At 49.0% G+C, this 18,181-nt stretch overlaps 8 protein-coding genes across 8 annotated transcripts; 4 read left to right on the top strand and 4 right to left on the bottom strand.

Annotated features, from left to right (window-relative positions):
- Positions 1-280: 280 nt before the first annotated feature.
- Positions 281-2,586, bottom strand: BO82DRAFT_323829 (putative chromatin structure remodeling complex protein RSC3). The gene is made up of 4 exons (XM_025632810.1): positions 1,540-2,586; positions 1,051-1,468; positions 731-995; positions 281-675 (listed from the first exon to the last, which is right to left on the bottom strand). The coding sequence occupies exons 1-4, from the start codon at positions 2,504-2,506 to the stop codon at positions 301-303; spliced, it is 2,025 nt and encodes a 674-aa protein (XP_025485745.1). The 5' UTR covers positions 2,507-2,586; the 3' UTR covers positions 281-300.
- Positions 2,587-2,854: 268 nt separating this feature from the next.
- On the top strand, positions 2,855-3,791 carry BO82DRAFT_359928 (uncharacterized protein). Its single transcript, XM_025636704.1, has 2 exons — positions 2,855-3,186; positions 3,266-3,791. Exons 1-2 carry the CDS (start codon positions 2,916-2,918, stop codon positions 3,292-3,294), a joined length of 300 nt encoding a protein of 99 aa, XP_025485744.1. The 5' UTR covers positions 2,855-2,915; the 3' UTR covers positions 3,295-3,791.
- A 799-nt stretch (positions 3,792-4,590) lies between these two features.
- On the top strand, positions 4,591-6,335 carry BO82DRAFT_359927 (TPT-domain-containing protein). The gene is made up of 8 exons (XM_025636703.1): positions 4,591-4,802; positions 4,856-4,923; positions 4,987-4,992; positions 5,058-5,175; positions 5,229-5,328; positions 5,378-5,528; positions 5,581-5,837; positions 5,890-6,335. The coding sequence occupies exons 1-8, from the start codon at positions 4,720-4,722 to the stop codon at positions 6,112-6,114; spliced, it is 1,008 nt and encodes a 335-aa protein (XP_025485743.1). The 5' UTR covers positions 4,591-4,719; the 3' UTR covers positions 6,115-6,335.
- Positions 6,266-7,407, bottom strand: BO82DRAFT_359926 (uncharacterized protein). Its single transcript, XM_025636702.1, has 2 exons — positions 7,295-7,407; positions 6,266-7,227 (listed from the first exon to the last, which is right to left on the bottom strand). Exon 2 carries the CDS (start codon positions 6,974-6,976, stop codon positions 6,410-6,412), a length of 567 nt encoding a protein of 188 aa, XP_025485742.1. The 5' UTR covers positions 6,977-7,227; positions 7,295-7,407; the 3' UTR covers positions 6,266-6,409.
- On the bottom strand, positions 7,108-7,591 carry BO82DRAFT_20735 (uncharacterized protein). The gene has a single exon (XM_025630664.1). The coding sequence runs from the start codon at positions 7,491-7,493 to the stop codon at positions 7,239-7,241; it is 255 nt and encodes an 84-aa protein (XP_025485741.1). The 5' UTR covers positions 7,494-7,591; the 3' UTR covers positions 7,108-7,238.
- An 8-nt stretch (positions 7,592-7,599) lies between these two features.
- BO82DRAFT_359925 (ankyrin) lies at positions 7,600-9,738 on the bottom strand. The gene has a single exon (XM_025636701.1). It carries the CDS (start codon positions 9,620-9,622, stop codon positions 7,799-7,801), a length of 1,824 nt encoding a protein of 607 aa, XP_025485740.1. The 5' UTR covers positions 9,623-9,738; the 3' UTR covers positions 7,600-7,798.
- Positions 9,739-10,177: 439 nt separating this feature from the next.
- On the top strand, positions 10,178-12,180 carry BO82DRAFT_407938 (purine and uridine phosphorylase; the record flags this gene model as incomplete). Its single annotated transcript, XM_025639663.1, has 2 exons — positions 10,178-11,337; positions 11,385-12,180. 2 exons carry the CDS (start codon positions 10,178-10,180, stop codon positions 12,178-12,180), a joined length of 1,956 nt encoding a protein of 651 aa, XP_025485739.1.
- A 1,697-nt stretch (positions 12,181-13,877) lies between these two features.
- BO82DRAFT_396773 (Zn(II)2Cys6 transcription factor) lies at positions 13,878-16,941 on the top strand (the record flags this gene model as incomplete). Its single annotated transcript, XM_025638863.1, has 10 exons — positions 13,878-15,434; positions 15,712-15,739; positions 15,824-15,835; positions 15,990-15,996; positions 16,130-16,135; positions 16,521-16,524; positions 16,768-16,775; positions 16,840-16,857; positions 16,896-16,906; positions 16,937-16,941. The coding sequence occupies 10 exons, from the start codon at positions 13,878-13,880 to the stop codon at positions 16,939-16,941; spliced, it is 1,656 nt and encodes a 551-aa protein (XP_025485738.1).
- Between the last annotated feature and the right edge of the window lie 1,240 nt (positions 16,942-18,181).

Genomic DNA, 18,181 nt, shown 5'->3' with positions numbered 1-18,181 from the left:
CCTATTATAGCCTAGCCGATCGGTGTCGGAAGATTCCCGTTTGGGCTGATCCGCCTGCCGACCCGATTAGGAATTCTGCTTGCGATCCAGTTCTATAACGACCGAGAATGATTGGTGGACATGTCCATTTATTGAATGTCATATGTACGAGTTGTTTAGGTAAATAGAAAATGAAATGAATTGAATTGAATTGTACGAGTCGGTCACTAGCTTAGAAACTCACGCCATTCATGATACTGTAAATTAGATCTCTACTGGTTCTCTCACTCGAACCCTTCTTCTGCGAGCGTTGCCATCTCTCTAGCAGAAAGCCAGCCGAGCCTCCTGCTCCCAGTCGAAGTTCTCTAAAAAGGCCATGAACTCTACATCGTCGCCCATGGTGGCTCCATCAGACACCATATCCTCTGAAGCAGAGCTGCTAGACGGCACACCCGACAGCACACGGTCCAGTGCCTGTGAGATGACTTTCTGGCCTCGATTGCTTATCTCGTAGTCGCCCTCGTTCTGAGGGACAAAGGTGTTGAACTGTGCAATAAACACGGACAGTTTCTGGATGATCTCCGACCGGGGGAAATGCGTCGAAGGCGCCGTCAATGACGCGAGAGAGTCGGTCTGGGAGCGTCGAAGTAATTCGATCGACAAGACACCGGCGGCGGGTAGGCCAATATAACACAACTGGATGTAGAGTGCGTTAGCCGCGGAGGACGATGCGTCCGGGTGGATGACTTACATCCCATTTCACATGCGCAGGAACGAGTCCTAGACGAGATTGGATGGATATCACCTTCAGCAGCAGCGTGATGATCTCCGACGACGTGCAAATCAGCAAGTCAAGTCCTTTGCCGATACGCTTGAATAAGGTTTGGCATAGTAGAAATCGCTGATAGAGAAACTCTAGATGCAATGATGCGAGGGTCGGATCTTCTTTGTCGTCTGTCCATTGCAGATGTTCGGGTAAAGCTGAGTAATATTCGTCCGACCTACGGCAAACTTCCCTGTTCGTGCCATATTAATAGGCAGGCTCTTGGTGCTGCTTAGGAAGAAACCCACAGAACTCTCTCTTCCAACCCACCAAGCTCGTGGCTCAATGATACCTCCAAGACACTCTCGCGGAAGAGACTGACAATCAGCGCGCCTCTACAGCTTGCGCCTTTGTCTATTCGTCCATCAATATTCCACCCTGCTGCATCTAGGCGCTGAAGCGCCGCCTCTCTGACCAGCGGCTCTGCCACTACCTCATCATAACTGATATCCAGAGGAAACTGAATGTTGCAATAGCGCCAGCATATTCGGGGTGGTCGGCCTAGACAAGTGGCAATATCCTTGTCCAGAGCATAAGCTGCGACCATAGTTCTCTTCCGGATCTCTTCCAGGAAGAACGGGGCATCATCCGCTGCAGCAGGCTGGTGAAGGCCTAAGGCAAAGACTGCAGTAGTGAGGTCTCCGAGCATCTGCCATGTCCGATGATCTGGAACGATGTTAATTTACTTAGGATTTGATTTCAGAGCCAGCTAGACACTCGATGGAATTGTGACTTACCACAGGCTCCATGCAAGGAAGAGAGGAAGATCGTGTGTTGAACCATCGTCCAGGACAGTGGGTCGCTAATAATACCTAGGTGATTACAGAATTGCAGACAGGCCTCAGTGGCCTGGAAAGTCACCTGGCGCAATCCTTCTTTGGTTGTTCCGGGCGAGCCCTTGAATATCTCGTCGAGCTCTTGTTGGAGGACTTGGAAGGTCGTTGAGCCTGCCACTGCAAATACAAGGCCGATCATGTCCCACCGGAGCGCATATTGAGAGAGGTAGTCATTCAAGGACATAGAGGATCTGGTCTCAGTTGGAATAGCCGAGTTCTTAAACAGGACCCGGGATAGGTCCAGGAGCCGTGCGTACTTATTCTCTGATCCTGCGGTCGCATTGCGGTAGGAAGCTCTGAATTGTGCAATTAGTGCTCCCGTTAACGGTGGACCGAAGAGCCATCCTGGTCTAATCTTGTTGCGATTTTCTATTAGTTTCTCGTACAAGTCGAGATGCTCGAGCAACGAGAGTACTTGGGCTCCTTGATTCACCCGCTGAGGGTCCAGGGGTGTGGCTGTTTGCGAGAGCGAAGCACGAATCCCTAGCTCCAGCTCCACCTCATTGCTGACCACGCTGCCCGAGTAACTGGTCGGTCCCAAAAAACCGCTGCCTGACAGATGACGTTTGGAAATGTTGGGAAACTGTGCGGCTCCCAGCAGGCTGACGGACGCGGAGCTCCCGAGATTGGTGACGGAAATTGTCTTCGCGCACAACAGCGGCTGGGGATTGGCAGTTTTCTGTGTTGCCTTGAGGATCTGGCCAGACTGGCGCGGCTTGGTCAGTGGGGCGGGATGGTAAACACAGAGGTCCGATTTACCACGGCGCTCGCAGCGTTTGCAGGTCGGAGTCGAGTGATCGCATCGGAGCTTGGATTTCCGGCAAGGCTCGCATGACGACAGTTGGCCGTTGCGACGAGGCGCAGACATGGTTTAATTCAACGTTCAAAGGAATTGTGTGACTCCGCGTGAGTCGAGATGAGTCAACCCTGTGAGTCGAGGTCCGACGCAGTGGGGAGTGGAGAGAGAAGGTGAGTGAGAGGGAGAGGGAGGGGTCTGGAAGGGAAGATAAGCTCGCGGAGAAAATGACAGGAACGCTCAGGGCTGGTCCGATGGCCCGTGCGTCTACTCCGAGGGCCGACTCCGGCCAGGCAGTAACGAACTATACGGACTGGACTATACAATTCCCTCACGATCAAGAGTGTTATATAAGTGTCAAGAATCAGCATTGTGGGAACTAAATCAACAGCTACAGACAAGCCACTTCTGTCAATCCCACTTCCAAATCGTCAAAGTGATTCCATCAACCGCATCAACAGCATCAACCCTCCTCGCAACAATGCCTTCCAACCCATTGAACAGCATGTATCGGGCCATCCGGTCGAAGTCTCCCAAGAGTGGCAATGGCTCCGAAGACTCCAAGTATTCCAAGAACAACGCGGACTCGAAACAATCCAAAGAGAACGCGGCCTCAAAAGAACATGCGCAGGACGATTCTGCTTCGGTACTCAGCGATGCCACTACCCTAGCTCCTCGAAAGGACGAACAGCCGTCGAACAAAGGCAGCAGTCAAGACCGAGAAGAAATCGATTTCAATTCCGTACGATACAGTAAGTACCACCTGCACGACCGAAGGATCATCGTTGTGCAAAGACCTCGCAGTTTGTCAACCTGCTAATCTCAAGACAGTGATGCGAGGAATGGCGACCCGTCATTAATACCGCAGTTTCCTCGATGCGCACCTTTATCTGCACGTTATAGCGCTTTTCATGAGAGATGACCGATCAAAATGTATGGTTATGGTTTGGGATGAGTGGACTTATGGGTTTGTTTTTGGGGGACAGAAGGGGACGTGGTTTGGAGTCTTTTGTTTGGGATGCTCTCACAATGCATAATATGCCACCAAACGCGCGGCACAACGCATAGTCACTGCTCCGAAAACAAAATGTGTGAGCGTTTAAGGAACTCAGCCTAGCGACATCATCCTTTGAAGTGTTCTGAGTATGATAATCTTTGTATAGTTCGCATATGAGAGTGGACAATCATTCAAGGGACATTCTACTACCCATGGAGCCTTTTGTTAGCGGTCAGTGAAACGTGGGCGCCTACAGATTGCCATGTCGGCTGCTGATGACGACTGCCTGCGGTTCTCGAACGAGCTGTAGCCCGGGTGTCGGGCCGTCGCAAGGGGACGAGGTTGTTAGACGTTTTGTGTCACTCAAACTCTAATATTTCTGTCCTACCGTCAAATCTCATGCGCAGTTCCTTGGACAGACAGACGCTGCTTGGTAGGCTGTGTGGTGTGCTGTCGAAGAAACGGCGAACGGACTATCCCACCACTTTCATCGAGTGATACTACGTTGCCAAGCGGTAGGCTTCCTGCCAAGAATCACTTGTAGATAAAGTAAAGCTTGACTGTCTCCGACATCGCGAATGCACGAAGGGTGGTCTGTGAGGTCCCTGATTGATTTCGGAAGAGCTGTAACAAGCAGAATTTTCTCTGCTGCCGGTTGGGCAACCGTTCCACCCGGCGCGGTGGTTCAGCTCAAGATTTGTTTCAGACGAATGGGAGTTTCACCGCGGTGTAGCAGGTAGAAGGTAGAAAAGTGTTTTCGGAGACATGACGCAGGGCTAGACCTTGCTTCTAAGGCTGTCTATCGATAAGGCTCATTTTCGCGGAGGTTAGCGCAGACCCTGGAAGGGGTTGGGAGATGAAACGCACAGAGGGTGGAATTGCTGGAGTCATAGACCCTCATCTTGACCAACCCATTGGCTATGCAGTATCCTTGCACAAGCCAACCGGAGAAAGGCTCAACGCCATCGGTCAGGTTTCTGATGCGATGGAGGCGATTACGTGGAGGGGCGCGGCTGGAACCGCAGGGCCGCGTGTCGTTGGAGCTGCCAGCCTGCCAGGGACCGACCGGCTGGCCGATCGGTCGGCGGCTCCACTTTTCACTCGCTCCCTCCTTCGTCACTTTTCTGTTTTTATGTTTCTTCATCCCCTCTCCGCTCTCCGTCTCTTTCTTTTTTGTCCTTATCCAGCAGCACGGTCTTCTGCTGAATCGGCCTTGGTTCGCCTCTTCCTCTTCCTCTTCGACACCTCCGATTCTCGATCTCTCGACTATCTCCTACCGCCTCCCGTCATGTCTTCGAAATCACCACTGCCCACGGTCAACACCCCCGCGGAGCCCGCGAAAGCGGCTTTGCACCCGGCCTTCTACATCGCGTACGGTTGAATTACTCTCTGCGACTCGAACTCAGACTAAAATACTCCCCTAGAACGTGGATTGCGCTCAGCTCGGGTGTTATTATCTTCAACAAGTGGATTTTGCATACTGCTGGATTCAGTGAGTATTGCGACGTGTGCTTTGATGTCCGCGGACCATGCTAATCGCGACCTTTTTCACCAGGTTTCCGTACGTCGATCCGTTCCCAAACACCGTTGTCGAATGCCTCCAGAACTGACAATATGTTGCTACAGCCCTGTTCTTGACGACATGGCACTTGGTGTTCGCTACCATCATGACCCGCCTGATGGCGCGGTTCACGACCCTGCTCGACTCCCGTCACAATGTGCCCATGACCTCGCGCGTTTACATGTTCGTCTCTCTTGCGTTGGATGATACACAGTCGCTAATTGGAATGGTCTTAGGCGCGCTATCGTGCCCATCGGCGCTTTCTTCTCGCTGAGTCTGATCTGCGGCAACCTGGCCTACCTGTACCTCAGTGTTTCCTTCATCCAGATGCTCAAGGTAATCGTATCGAAATCATTCAACTGAGCGGGGATGCTAAGTGTTCCAGGCCACTAACTCCGTTGCGACTCTCCTCGCGACCTGGGCTATGGGCATTGCGCCAGTGCGTCTGAGCTTGCTCGGAAACATCTCCTTCATCGTCATCGGTGTCATCATCGCCTCGATCGGCGAGATCAAGTTCACCATGATTGGCTTCATCTGTATGTGCTCTTATGTCCTCATAATCTTGATTCCGTGCTCATGTCGCGGCAGGCCAATTCTTCGCCACCATCTTCGAATCCGTTCGCCTGGTCATGGTCCAGCGCCTCCTCAGCTCCGCCGAGTTCAAGATGGACCCCTTGGTTTCTCTCTACTACTTCGCGCCCGCTTGCGCTATCATGAATGGCGTCATCACTGCGGTCGTGGAACTGCCGACCATGCACATGTCCGACATCTATAACCTTGGAGTTGGCACTCTTTTCTTGAACGCTGCTGTTGCTTTTGGCCTCAATGTTGCTGTCGTCTTCCTGGTATGTCGACATGAACCTCCGGTGGAGAATCTGGCTAATGTGATTGTTGCAGATCGGCAAAACCTCTGCTCTCGTGCTCACGCTGTCCGGCGTCCTCAAGGATATCCTGCTCGTCGTGGCATCGATGGTCATTTTCCGCGATCCGGTCACGCCCCTTCAGTTCTTCGGCTACGCGATCGCTCTGGGTGGACTCATCTATTACAAGCTCGGAAAGGATGGCGTTACATCGCTGTTGGCCCAAATTCGCTACAACGTTGTTGGCGGAGCTCGCCCTTAGGCCAATCGAGTTTGGCGTTGACGACGGTGCCGAGAGTGCTGAAATATGCCACTGCACCGTCGGGAGAGTTTGTGAAGGGCGAGGAAGAGAAGAGGATCATACCCGAGAAGAGCTGATCAGCAAGATAGAAACAATCGTGTATAGACGTGCAGGCCAAGTGATGTATATAATGGTGTGATGATACGATAGAATGATACCTATCTCAGGAACCGCGAGTGTCACAAATCCGCGTCATCTCTACATCTATTCTAGATCCCACTCTATACACACCCCTTTCCCCGCCCGCAAACCATCCCTACAAGTTCCCCGTAAGCGCAGCATCCACAAACTTCAACGCCTCAGCATACGCCTCCATCGCCCCGTCCGCCATTTTGGGTGGAAACCCCGACTTCAAATCCACCAACCCATGGCCCGCATCCTGCACGAGCAACAACTCCGTCCGGATCCCCAACTGGCCCAACTGCTCGTGTTGAAATTTGCTCTCCAGGTCAGGCACGACCTCATCCGCCGTCCCATGCACAAACACAGCAGGGGGATACCCCTTCCCGACGTAATTCTGCAAGAAACCCGCCCTCAACGCCTCCGGCACCGCCTCCTTCCTCCTGGCATACTCCACCTTGTTAAGCTCGGCCCCTAATCCGGGGTGTCCAAACACGCCGTCCAAAAACGTGCCGTCGATTTCCCACCGCACCGTCAGCGCAAACCGGTTCGAGTTTCGGTCGAGATCATCGCTGACGACCGTCCGATTCGCCAGCAGGCGCGGGACATCGTCGAGGTCGACTAGTTCGGCGATGGAGGTCGGCGGCCGCGGCTGCGTCCAGTGGTCCAGCAGGAGGTTGCCGCCGGTGCCGTAGGCCGTCATTAGCACACAGGGTTTGGGGGAGGCGTAGACGCACGCGGCACGGGCGGAGTAGGCGCCTGCCGAGACGCCGGTTACTGCTATCTTGGTTGTGTCGAGAGTTAGGGAGGGGGATGGGAGGGAGGATTGGAAGGCCGGGCTGGCGAGGAAGGTGAACAAGGCCTTGGCGTCGGCGATTTGGTCGAGGGCGGTGCTCGGGTGGCAGAGGCGGTAATCGGCGGCGATGAAGATGTAGGTGTTTTTTTGGCAGTGGTCTTTTGGATGATTATGGGTTAGTTGAGTTGATGGGGGGGATTGAGGAGCTGAGGGAGGGACGGGCACCGTAGAGCCAGGTGGGAAAGTGACCGTCGCGCCGTGAGCCGGCGGTCATGCCGCCCCCGTGGTAGTAGATGATGGCGGGCAGGTGGCCGCTCGTCGTGTTGCGCGGTAGGTAGTAGTCCAGTTTGATGTCGTGGCCGTCTACCGTGGAGTAGACCAGGGTCTTGCCGCCTTCGGGGAGTTGGGTCTTCGGGGGAGGCATTGTGGGTGCAATTGGTGTTGTGTTGTGTTGTGTTGTGGTTGGTAGTTTGTAGGCAGCAGCAGCAGCAATTGAACTTATAGGCGTGCATGAGGTAATGGTCTAGAAGCCCGCATGTGGGGGGATTCGGGGGTTTTGGCCCCGCCGGGGATGAATTCATTGCCGCCTTCTCTATCTACAGTAACGTTACCATTCTCTTCTCTGGACCGGTTCCTCTTCTCCACTCTCCTATTTGTGGTCCCTGGAAAAAGACTAAACCTAATCACCGTCCATAAATAATGGTTGCTAATCTTTAGGCCAAGGCGATGCTATCTCCAGCGAGGACTGAAGTCTCCCCGCGCCCATCGTTCTCGGGTCTCTTTCAATATCTCGCGCGGTGTTTCTCCTGCAAGGTTGGCTTGATCCATGGAGGCCCCAGCATCCTGGAGAATCTTGATCATCTTCTCGAGCGCGTTAAACCCTTCTGCAAGCGGAGTTTCCACAATTTCGCCGTCATCCATCCGTCGTCCCCTGGGAAAGATACTTGCCCCAACAGCTAGATGTAGCGGAGCATTTCCCTTCTTGTTGACTGCGTTAACGTTGGCACCCCGGCTGAGCAGTATACAAACTGCGTGGGTTTGAGGAAGTCTCCTTGCAATATAATGCAGTACGGTATCGCCGTTCACATCGGAATTGTTGATGTTGACCAGTGGCAGGATCTTCTCCAAGGTCTCAGCATCAATTAGCCTGGTATTGCTGTCTCTCATGGCCAATCTGTACAACATGGTTCGACTAGACTCATCGCACATGCTCGGATCTGCCCCATGCATAACTAGAATATCAAACAGCTGCAAAAATATTTCACACCGGACGCCGTCATCTGTGCGATGTGATACAGCGTAATGCAAAACAGTTGAGCCCGGTCTGTCCGCGTCGGTGTCCCGGGCGTTCAGGATGTCCCGGTCGGGTCTGTACTCCAGAAGCAATTTCACTGCTGCGAGACAGTCGGCATCCCCCACACGACTGTTAATCGCATAGTGCAGCACTGTCTTGTTTGCTTGATCCTTCACATTGACCATCGCAGGCCCAATGTCAAGAAGCAATTTCACAGTGCGCAATAGGCGCGAGGTCACTTCCGAAGGAGTCAAGGTGGCTATTTCGTCCTTGTCGCCCATTAACGCCCAATGGAGTGGTGGCAGTCCGTTGTCATCCCTTCTCGTTACCATTTCGGCCAGTCCGATCCGACCGCGGTGGTCCACTAGCGCTTGTATCGCGTCCAGATTCCAGTGTTGGCTGGCAATATGCAGCGGTGTGACCCCGCCGCACCGCAAACCATGATCAAAGCCACAGGAATCATACCACGTCTGCACGACATGCGCATCGGCGCCTGCCGCGATCAAGCGGGACACCATTGCATAGCTGGCGCGGGTTACCACATTTCCCAACACAGTGTCCCCCAGGATCTCCTTATCGCCAGGCTGGGCCTGCCGTCCGAGTTGATAGGGAAGCATGTATTGATCCGCCTCGCGGACCGAAGCACCACTGGCCAAACAGAACTCGATAAACTCGCCATAGCGAGCGTGGTGCTCTTGCAACTTCTCTCGGATCCCCGCGGGACTTGTCTCCTTCATCTTTCTCTCCAAAGCCTGCACATTACCGGGAAAAGCTTGTGCAGCACAGACCAGCGGGGTCGCCCCCCTGGGGTCCCGATCCCGCCACGCGCCCAGGGGTGGTTGATGGTCGAGCAGGAACCGTGTCATCTTTCGATCGGCGTTGGCACAGGCGAGGTTGAGCAGTCGAAAGTCAAGTCCCTGCAGATATTCTTCCAGCGGCTGCCGGTGCGCGGGGTCGGATCGATAAATGTCTATCAGGGCGCGTAAAGTGTCAAGACTTCCATGATAAGCCGCGGAATAGAATGGCGGCAGCGGGTAGTAGCCGGAAAAGCTTACTTTCATCCGGCTGAAAATATCCTCACCACGCTCTTTTGCTTGTTCGTTGTAGCGAAGGAGACGGGGCACGTCGTTTTGTTCGATGATCAGATGTAGCTCATCTGGTTGATATTCGAGTTTAAATTCGTACTCGGGTGTATCATGCATGATTGCGGAATCGGGCTCATCGTCCGATTTATTATCATGAAAGGCATCGGATGCCATTGTGGCCCGAGATGAAGAAGTCACCCAAGAACAGGGTAGGGAGGCGGTAGAAGAATAACACCTAAATGATGTTGCCTTTCGGGATTACTTCACAGAGAGAACAAAAGATATGAGGGGCCGAGTTGCGTCTATCTTATTGGCTGATCAGAGATCGATTTGTCCATTGGGGATGAAGACGAGAGCCCAAAGGGTCGTTAGGGGTCGAATCAGAAAATTTCTAAAGTACATCACATGACGGTACGGTACTACTCCAATTATCTTTCATCGGATCGATAGTTAATTTAACGCTAAAGCTCAAACTAATAACCATAGTCTCTCGGACATGCTCCACTCAACTCTCCTGTCACAAGCCAGGAATAGGCGCCTAGTAGGATGGATGCAACCCCAGCCTTGCATATCTACCGCTTTAACTTCTAAAGATTCTTATGAAGACATCATCCACTGCCATGAAGGTCGATCTCTCAACCCTATGTTTCTTTCCCAGAGACCAAAGCATCGAACTTAGTGTTTGTCGTGGTATTGCAAAGCACATATCCCCCCTTCGCGGTCGCTACAATGCTCTCAAATTCAAATGCTCGGAACCCAGGTTTCAAGATTGGGATTCTCGCTGCCTTGCCCCTAGAAGCACATGCTATCAGAGGGATATTCGATCGGATCGATGGCGAAGATGCGGAGACCGATGCAGCTAGACCTTGCATCAAAGCCCCAATGGACATGAACTCGTATACCACCGGCAAAATTGCAAATCACAGGGTCTTTCTCGCACACATGCCGGGAATGGGCAAGGTGAATGCGGCAGCAACAGCAGCGGGTATACAAGCAAGCTTTACCGAGCTGAAGCTTGTTCTGATTGTCGGAATCTGTGGCGGAGTCCCGCAAGCCCAAGATCAAATTCTGCTTGGCGATGTTGTGATCAGTAAGAACATTGTGCCGGCGGAGAATGCGATCTTCCACCCATATGGCCCAGTGCCAGAAATCACCGAGCAACCACAATTTGGAAGGCCTACGTGGGTAGTGCGTTCGTTGTTGGCCAAGCTCGAGGATCAGAAGACGGACCTCGAGAAGATAACGTGCAGATACCTGGACCGCTTGCTCCAGAAGCCAGGTTTTGCACAATCGCGGTATCCTGGGGAAAAGGAAGACCAGCTTTTCCGGCCGGACTATATTCACAAGCACCGCAACCCGCACGACTGCGACTGTGTTCAACCGGGAAAATCTTGCACTGTTGCAAAGCACTCCTCGTGTGACCAGCTCGGCTGCGAGCCTGCGTATTTGATCCCTCGGGGCCGCGATGAAAGCACTCAGACACTAATGCTTCATTTTGGCTCCGTTGCATCTGGAGATCAAGTCATAAAATCTGGTCAGCATCGCGACAAAATTGCACAGACAAAGGAAGTCATTGCTTTTGAGATGGAAGGAGCAGGGGCCTGGGACTATTTGCCATGTCTCATCGTCAAGGGTGTGTGCGATTACGCAGATAGTCACAAGAACAAGAAGTGGCAAAGGCATGCCGCAGCCGCTGCTGCGGCCTGTGCACGAGCTGTTCTAGATCTATATGAGAACTCTATAGAGCAGGATGAAGAATTGACACCATTACAGCAACGATCAGTATCACAATCTCGCGTCTTATGTTATGACGAGCTCATGGGACTCAATCAACAAGCACATTTGCAAATCGAATCAGCCGAGGAAAAGGCCACCATAAAATCGATGCGGTACGTCTCGGCACCCCTACATCCAAGACTTCACTGACAAATGATAGAAGTGGACCAACTCTTTTCGACAGGCTTCCCTGTATTTCAGAGGCGGTTTACAACCACTATGATAGACAGCATGACCCCTTATGTCTCGAAGGGACTCGGACGGCCGTTCTCATAGACATTTACGCATGGTCCGATAGCCAGAACAGCAATATGATATACTGGCTGACTGGATGGGCAGGGATAGGCAAGTCGACAATAGCTCGAACGGTTGCTTACACTTGGGGCGCTCAAGGCCGTCTCGGGGCAACGTTCTTTTTCGATGAAGTTCCAGGCGGCGGCAAGCGTAGCGCACGCGAGTTCATTACAACTATTGCTTACCAACTTGCCAGTGAATTCCCAGTCCTCATGTCTTTTATCTCCGAAGCGATGGTCAAAGACCCTAATATCTGCATCAAGTCACTTGGGGATCAGTGCCAAAAGTTGATCTTGAGACCCATATCCAGAGCTCGATTTGCTTTTCACGGACTGCCGATTGTGCTCATTGTCGATGCTCTTGACAATTGCGAGACTTCTGAGATTGGTATCGTCATTCGCTTGCTCGGGGATATCAGTTCGGCCGGTGTACGAGTTTTCATAAGTAGTAGGATGACACCCACCATAGCTTTCCACCGACGAAGCGAACACGATGGCCGGTTCCAGGCTTTTGAGCTGCAAGACATCTCCCAAGAAATCATTGATCAGGATATTTCTCTCTTCTTCCAGCAAGAGCTACAACAGCTGAACACAAACTGGGAACAGGGCGATAGCTTCGACGGCTTGTTGACAGAACCGGTGGTAACTTCCTCTGGGCGATAATGGCTGTCAGGTATATCCGGAAAGTTCCTGGGCTATGTGGCCGAAGATTATCGATGCTGCTGGATTCTGGAGCTACGGATTCGCCCATCGAAGCTCAATTTGACGACATGTATCTTGGCATTCTGAGCGAGGCAATGCCATCAGACCTGAGCAGTGAAGAGAGCAGCATATACTATGGCTTGCTGCGACGCTACCTGGGCGTCATAGTTATGCTGTTCAGGGAGATCGCTCCCGCTTCGTTCTATGAATTAATCGTCAAAGGAGATGGGCCTGGGGCGGATGGCATCGACGTCCATGAGGTTTTGAAGACTTTACAACCAATCATGGATATTTCAGACGACAGGCACAACAAGGAATCATTGATTCGTCTGCATCATCCACACCTGAGGTCCTTCTTAACGAGCCCCACAAGATGTACCGACAAGAGGTTCCTCGTGGACCCAAAACAGGCTCACTACGACACTCTGGAAGTTTGCTTAAAGTTACTTTCAGGCGTCTTTGAGCGAAGCCAGAATGAGACGGGAGACTTGAGCTCAGATCAACGTGATTTCATGGTCGACACAGGTGACGCTTGCACTGTGTGGGAGTGGACACCTGTAGCGCGCTACGCCTGCCGACACTGGGTGAAGCATCTTGAGAGCAGTGGAGTAGACGTTCGCCCCGGCGGGTTCGTCTCTCTTTTTGTCAAGAATCATGTTATCTGCTGGCTCGAGGCATTGGTACTGATGGAGTCGACTGACGAAGCGTCGAAAGACTTGGAATATTTGGCTTCCTCTATCTCGGTAGGTTGCGTCCACACTGCGCGTCTTAGTGCAAATTTAGTAACGTCAGAGCAGGATACGGAAGCATATGAATTTGGCACATCCCTGAGAGAGCTGAGCCGTTCATTCGCAGACCGAAAGGCACAGGTTGAGCAAAACCCTTCGATGATCAATTCAGCTCACCATGGAAAATTTGGTCAAATGTGATGGCTAAGGCTTTGCCGCCTTGAGACATTGACCTTGGGACATGGAACGGTATTTTAGGAGTGGTACTTGCACAGAATTGGCGCATGTTTTGGTTGGTCTTCTGGGAAGTCGACTCTACTGCAACATCCATTGTGCTTGAGCCGTAGCCTGCCTGCGGTCTGACGCTATGGAATAGCATTCTGGATTACGAGTCATTTCAGTCATGGATCGGAGGTCGATTGACTGCTAGTGAATTAATTGTATTGCTGAGCCATTTACCGCCCAGGCCCATTTGGAATCCCAACAATTCACACTAAGCCTGCCTAGGCAGTACCAAAAGGAATTGGCAATCTTCCTCTGCAACTGGTGCTGATTGAGTTAATGGTAGATATCGAATAGCGACTTAGGCAGAAGCTTTCCGCCAACGAACGGCCAAAGAAAATCCCGCTCCGTTCTATTCGACGTAATATTGTCGCTTAGAGCTGGCCAATGGGCCAAGCCACAGCATGTTGTCAAATCTCTGATCCTATTGTGCCAAGTGAGCAGGGCAGGGGTCTGTCACTCTGAGCCAATAGGGCTGGATGTGGTGGTGCAAGATAGGGACGGACTGATGCACTAAAAGCGCGCCGGCTGAAGAAAGTTTGGTCTCACTTCTAAGAGTCTGCGACTTTCGGACGGAAGCACAGCCGTTCCTCCCAACCTTTTTGCAATCCTCAATCCCGCTAGCTGACGGGCAGCAAGAATTAAGTTATGAGCCGGCCCACCCGAAAGAGGACATGTACTCGTCGCACCCGCACAGGATGTCAGACCTGCAAAACCAGAAGGATCAAATGTGACGAGACGCCAGGATCGTGCAACAACTGCAGCTCGACGGGCCGGACATGCGATGGGTACGAGACGGCCCGCCTCCCGATCGTCGCCAATAAGGGCCAATTCTATACCCCGTCCATTCACATCATCAATATCAACTTCCCCGGCATGAGCTCCGATGAGCGGCGATGCATCAACTTCTTCCAGACTCGCACCATGCCCATGCTGGTTAGCTTTTTCGAATGGGAAGTCTGGCGGCGTCTCGCGCTGCAGCTCAGTCAGGCTGAACCAGCGGTCGGACATGCCCTGGTCTCCTTGAGTGCCATGCATGCAAGCTCCGAGACGAATGGCATGTCTCGAAGCCGGGCATTCAATCATCGGACTCAACACCATCGTTTCGCAATCGAGCAATACGGCCGCGCATTGTCCGCCCTTCGCCGCCGTTTGACATCACAGGATCCCCACGTTTCCGTGATTGCGCTCGTCTGCTGCGTGGTGTTCACCTACCTCGAAGTCCTCCAGGGCAACAACGAGAACGCCTGCGCCCATCTCACCAATGGACTCCAAATCCTGTCTGGCGAGAAGGGGGACGCAGCCCGCGCGATCGTCCACGATAAACTGCAAGACTACCATCACGCCGACCGGTCGCCGGCCCTGACGCCGCAAATGGCCCTCCTAGCAGCCATCGCGCACCTGGACATCCAGATCCAAGTGCACCGATACGTATCGCGCCAAAGAGACGCCAACGGGGTACGGGGCGACAACCAGCAGCCTCTGCGCTTCCGCACCCTCGACGAGGCCTGGCGCGAGCTCGATCCGATCTCCGACAACGCCCTCGGCTACCTGACCATCGTCCAGCGCGCCTTGCAAGAACCAACCCCGGACGTCTTTCCCATTCTCATCGCGCAGCGCAAGCTCGCGACCCAACTCGAAGAGCACATCGCCGCCTTCCACGAGCTAGCGACCACCCAACTCCCGCACCCGACCCCCAAGCAAACCCGCTGCATGAACCTGATCCAGATGCAGCACCGCATTATCCGAACCCACGCCTACCGCGCGCTCCGGCTGTCCGAGGACGTGTGGGCCGAATTCGCCCCGGACCTCACGGAGGCCCTCATATTCGGCGAGGCCACGATCGCCAGCCTCGAGGCCGAGTTCGGCCCGCGCAACCTCCCCACCCTCGTCATGGACATGGTCATCATCCTCCCGCTGACCTGGATCGCCCTGAAATGCCGGGATCTGCCGACCCGCCGCCGCGCCGTGCAGCTCCTCCGCCGCTGGCCGCATTTCGAGGGCCCCCACCACACCAGCACGTTTGTCGCGCTCGTCGAGGGCGCCGTGGAGCTAGAGGAGGCCCGCCGCGATCCGCGCACGGGCATCATTCCGCCGGAGGCGCTGGTCGCCGATGTCTCGGTCGTGCAGAAGGAGGGCGCGCCGCCCGTGTTGGGGTATACCCTGGCCCATCTGGGGGGGCCGCACCTGGAGGTGCCGTTCCCGGTAAGTGCTGAGGGCGGTGTTTAGGGAAGGGATGGGGCTTGGGCTTGCTTTGCGGGGCGTTTTTGTTTGATCCAGAAAGGGGGGTCTGGGGGGTTCTCCCCCAGGATGCTCGTTATGCTTGGAGACTTGGGCCAGGTGGGCGTTCTGGGGGAGAACCCCCAGACCCCCCTTTTTTTTCACTCGACTATTACTTTCCTCTTCCTCTTCCTCTTTTCTTTTTTTTTGTTTTTCTTCTTTTTTTGGCTGCTAGACGTCTCATACTATCATATCTATAAAGAACCTCGTAACCGACTATGAAATCGATGGTGAGCCAGGAATCGGTCTCCGCTGCTAAATACATAGCATGCTCCTGAGCTTGTCCCATAATCCAATACCCATGCAATACATAGCGGGCCGAGGGGGTAAGTTACAGTGGTTGTACTACAGTTTTCTCCGGTTATATAGAGGTTTTATAAAGTTGTATAAATTTCTTACTAATTATAAGCTCTTTAAATCTAGGCATACTAATCTTTATGTAAATAATAGATTATACTAAAACTATATCTTTTTAATTAGATCTAAAGTAGTTTTTATACTATTTTACTATAATAATATACTTTAATCTTAAAGTTATACTAACTATTATATTCTTTATTTATACTTATTTATAATAGTAATTTAAACTGTTAATATAACTGTTCTACTCTGTAAATAAGGTATAAGTAAATATAATCTTATCTAAACCTTACTAAAAATAGGTATAACCTTATCTAAATCTTACTAAAAATAGAAGTATCACCTTATTAAAATCTTACTTTACTATTTACTTTTTTCTTAATATAGTCTTTTTAATTTCTTATATATATAATTATTTACTGGAGGATAAAATCTTTTTTTTATATAATATATCTTAACTTTTATATTTCTTTTTTATATAATATATCTTAACTTTTTTATTTTTTACTATTTATTTTTTTATTTTTTATAACAATCTTTCTCTACTTTTTTATTTTTTATACTAATCTTTTTATCTTTTAAAATATATTTTAAAGTCTGTATTTTTTATATTTTTAACATTTTTAATATCTACCTTCTTTCATCTTTAAGTAAGGTAAGTAAAACTAAGTTTCAGCTTTTATTTTAGCTTTAAAACTAAGATTTTAATATCTTTTTATAAGTAGTTTTTAAAGTTACAGAGCAACACCCAGCAACTTTTTATAATATATAATAATATTTTTTTTTATATCTAGTAATTTTTTATAATATATAGTAATACTTTTTCTTTTTTACTATAATACATAGTAATCTTTTATAATATATAGTAATCTTCTGTAATATCCAGTAATGTAATTAGACTATATAGTAAGTTAATTTATTTATTAAATATATATAAAGAGCTTTCAAATAATATATATTTAAATAACAGTAATAAAAACAAAAATAAGTAAGTAACAGAATTTAATTTTAAAAAAGAATATATAGGATTATAGAAGGTATTATATTTAACTTTATATAAATTATAGTTTAACTGGCTGAAGTTACTATTAGTTAAACTATATTAAATTAAACTATAAAATAACTATTTAAAATCTGTAAAAAAAAAAGAGATGTTTTACTAAAGATAGTATAAAAATATTTAGTTTATAGTAAAATAAGCAGGCAGCAATAATTCTTAGTACTTATTTTAAATAAAAAAAACTGGAATAAAGCTGACTATTTTGCTTGCTTTTTATAGACAGTAAAACATACTAATAAAATAAATTATAAAGATATTTTCTTCCGGCGGAATATAAGTAATAAGAAAAAAAAAAGGCTGTTTGTTGTACAATACCTGTGGTATGCGGCCGCCAGCCCCCCACTCCAACACTGCTATTGTTACTGATTTATCAGGCTTCTAATCCGGGTTTTTATATTAGTATAAAGCTGACTTTTTTTTTTAAAATATATATAAGTACTCAAAATCCTTAGGGGATTAGGGATTTCTAAGGATTAGTTTTGTAATTAATAAAAGACTATTTTTAACTGCTTTTATTTTGTTTAACTAATATATCTACTATATTAAGTAGTTTCTAATAATTTTTAATTCTTCTATTCTTCTGGTTATCTAAGAAAAAGTAGTATATCTTTTACTAAATCTTTACTAAAATCCCTTTAGAGTACTTTATCTGTTTTAGAACAGAATCATCGTATATAAGCAGATATTTAAAAAGTAAAAGCTACTATCTACTAATTAGAATAGTTAAAATATTTAAAAAAATAGGTCTAAATTTTATAAACTAAATATAGAGCTATTAAACCCTTAGTAAGAATAAGTTAATATTATATAAGTTATATCTTATTCTCTAAAAAGAAAAAAAAAGAAATTAAATTTAAAGAAATCCCTATATTCTCCCTTTAATTCAGCCTATAATAAAGAACTGAATAGATTTGTAATCTATAATATACTTTTAAAAGTACTTTTTAAAAGTACTAAACTAAAAACTAAAAAGTTTTAGCTGTAGTTAGCTATCTAGACTCTATCTATTAGCAGAGGTAGTATTAATATATTAATAAAAAATTATTAAAAGACTATAGAAGAGCTAAAGAATTATAGGATTATTTTATTTAATAGATTTTTTTTTATTTAAAATACGGTTATTTTATAATCTAATACTATAAAACAGCTTAAACAGGCCTATTAGTAAAAAGATTAAGATCTAAAAAAGTTCTACTTCTATTTGGATACTTTAAAATAATACTTTAAGCTAAAATAAGAAAATAAATATATT

Source organism: Aspergillus uvarum, assembly GCF_003184745.1.
Source record: "Aspergillus uvarum CBS 121591 unplaced genomic scaffold BO82scaffold_114, whole genome shotgun sequence".
Classification (NCBI taxonomy): domain Eukaryota; kingdom Fungi; phylum Ascomycota; class Eurotiomycetes; order Eurotiales; family Aspergillaceae; genus Aspergillus; species Aspergillus uvarum.
Note: the sequence above shows the minus strand (reverse complement) of the source record. Positions and strands in the feature narration are given on the sequence as shown.

What these genes read in the sequence shown, in the direction of transcription:
- BO82DRAFT_323829 (XM_025632810.1), bottom strand. Translation starts at nt 2,506, where the DNA reads ATGTCTGCGCCTCGTCGCAACGGCCAACTGTCGTCATGCGAGCCTTGC. An exon ending in GGGTTGGAAGAGAGAGTTCT is followed by an intron (nt 996 to 1,050) that starts GTGGGTTTCTTC and finishes TGGCACGAACAG; the next exon opens with GGAAGTTTGCCGTAGGTCGG. An exon ending in CTGCGCATGTGAAATGGGAT is followed by an intron (nt 676 to 730) that starts GTAAGTCATCCA and finishes CTCTACATCCAG; the next exon opens with TTGTGTTATATTGGCCTACC.
- BO82DRAFT_359928 (XM_025636704.1), top strand. Translation starts at nt 2,916, where the DNA reads ATGCCTTCCAACCCATTGAACAGCATGTATCGGGCCATCCGGTCGAAG. An exon ending in TTTCAATTCCGTACGATACA is followed by an intron (nt 3,187 to 3,265) that starts GTAAGTACCACC and finishes ATCTCAAGACAG; the next exon opens with TGATGCGAGGAATGGCGACC.
- BO82DRAFT_359927 (XM_025636703.1), top strand. Translation starts at nt 4,720, where the DNA reads ATGTCTTCGAAATCACCACTGCCCACGGTCAACACCCCCGCGGAGCCC. An exon ending in CACCCGGCCTTCTACATCGC is followed by an intron (nt 4,803 to 4,855) that starts GTACGGTTGAAT and finishes ATACTCCCCTAG; the next exon opens with AACGTGGATTGCGCTCAGCT. An exon ending in ATGACCTCGCGCGTTTACAT is followed by an intron (nt 5,176 to 5,228) that starts GTTCGTCTCTCT and finishes GAATGGTCTTAG; the next exon opens with GCGCGCTATCGTGCCCATCG.
- BO82DRAFT_359926 (XM_025636702.1), bottom strand. Translation starts at nt 6,976, where the DNA reads ATGACGGCCTACGGCACCGGCGGCAACCTCCTGCTGGACCACTGGACG.
- BO82DRAFT_20735 (XM_025630664.1), bottom strand. Translation starts at nt 7,493, where the DNA reads ATGCCTCCCCCGAAGACCCAACTCCCCGAAGGCGGCAAGACCCTGGTC.
- BO82DRAFT_359925 (XM_025636701.1), bottom strand. Translation starts at nt 9,622, where the DNA reads ATGGCATCCGATGCCTTTCATGATAATAAATCGGACGATGAGCCCGAT.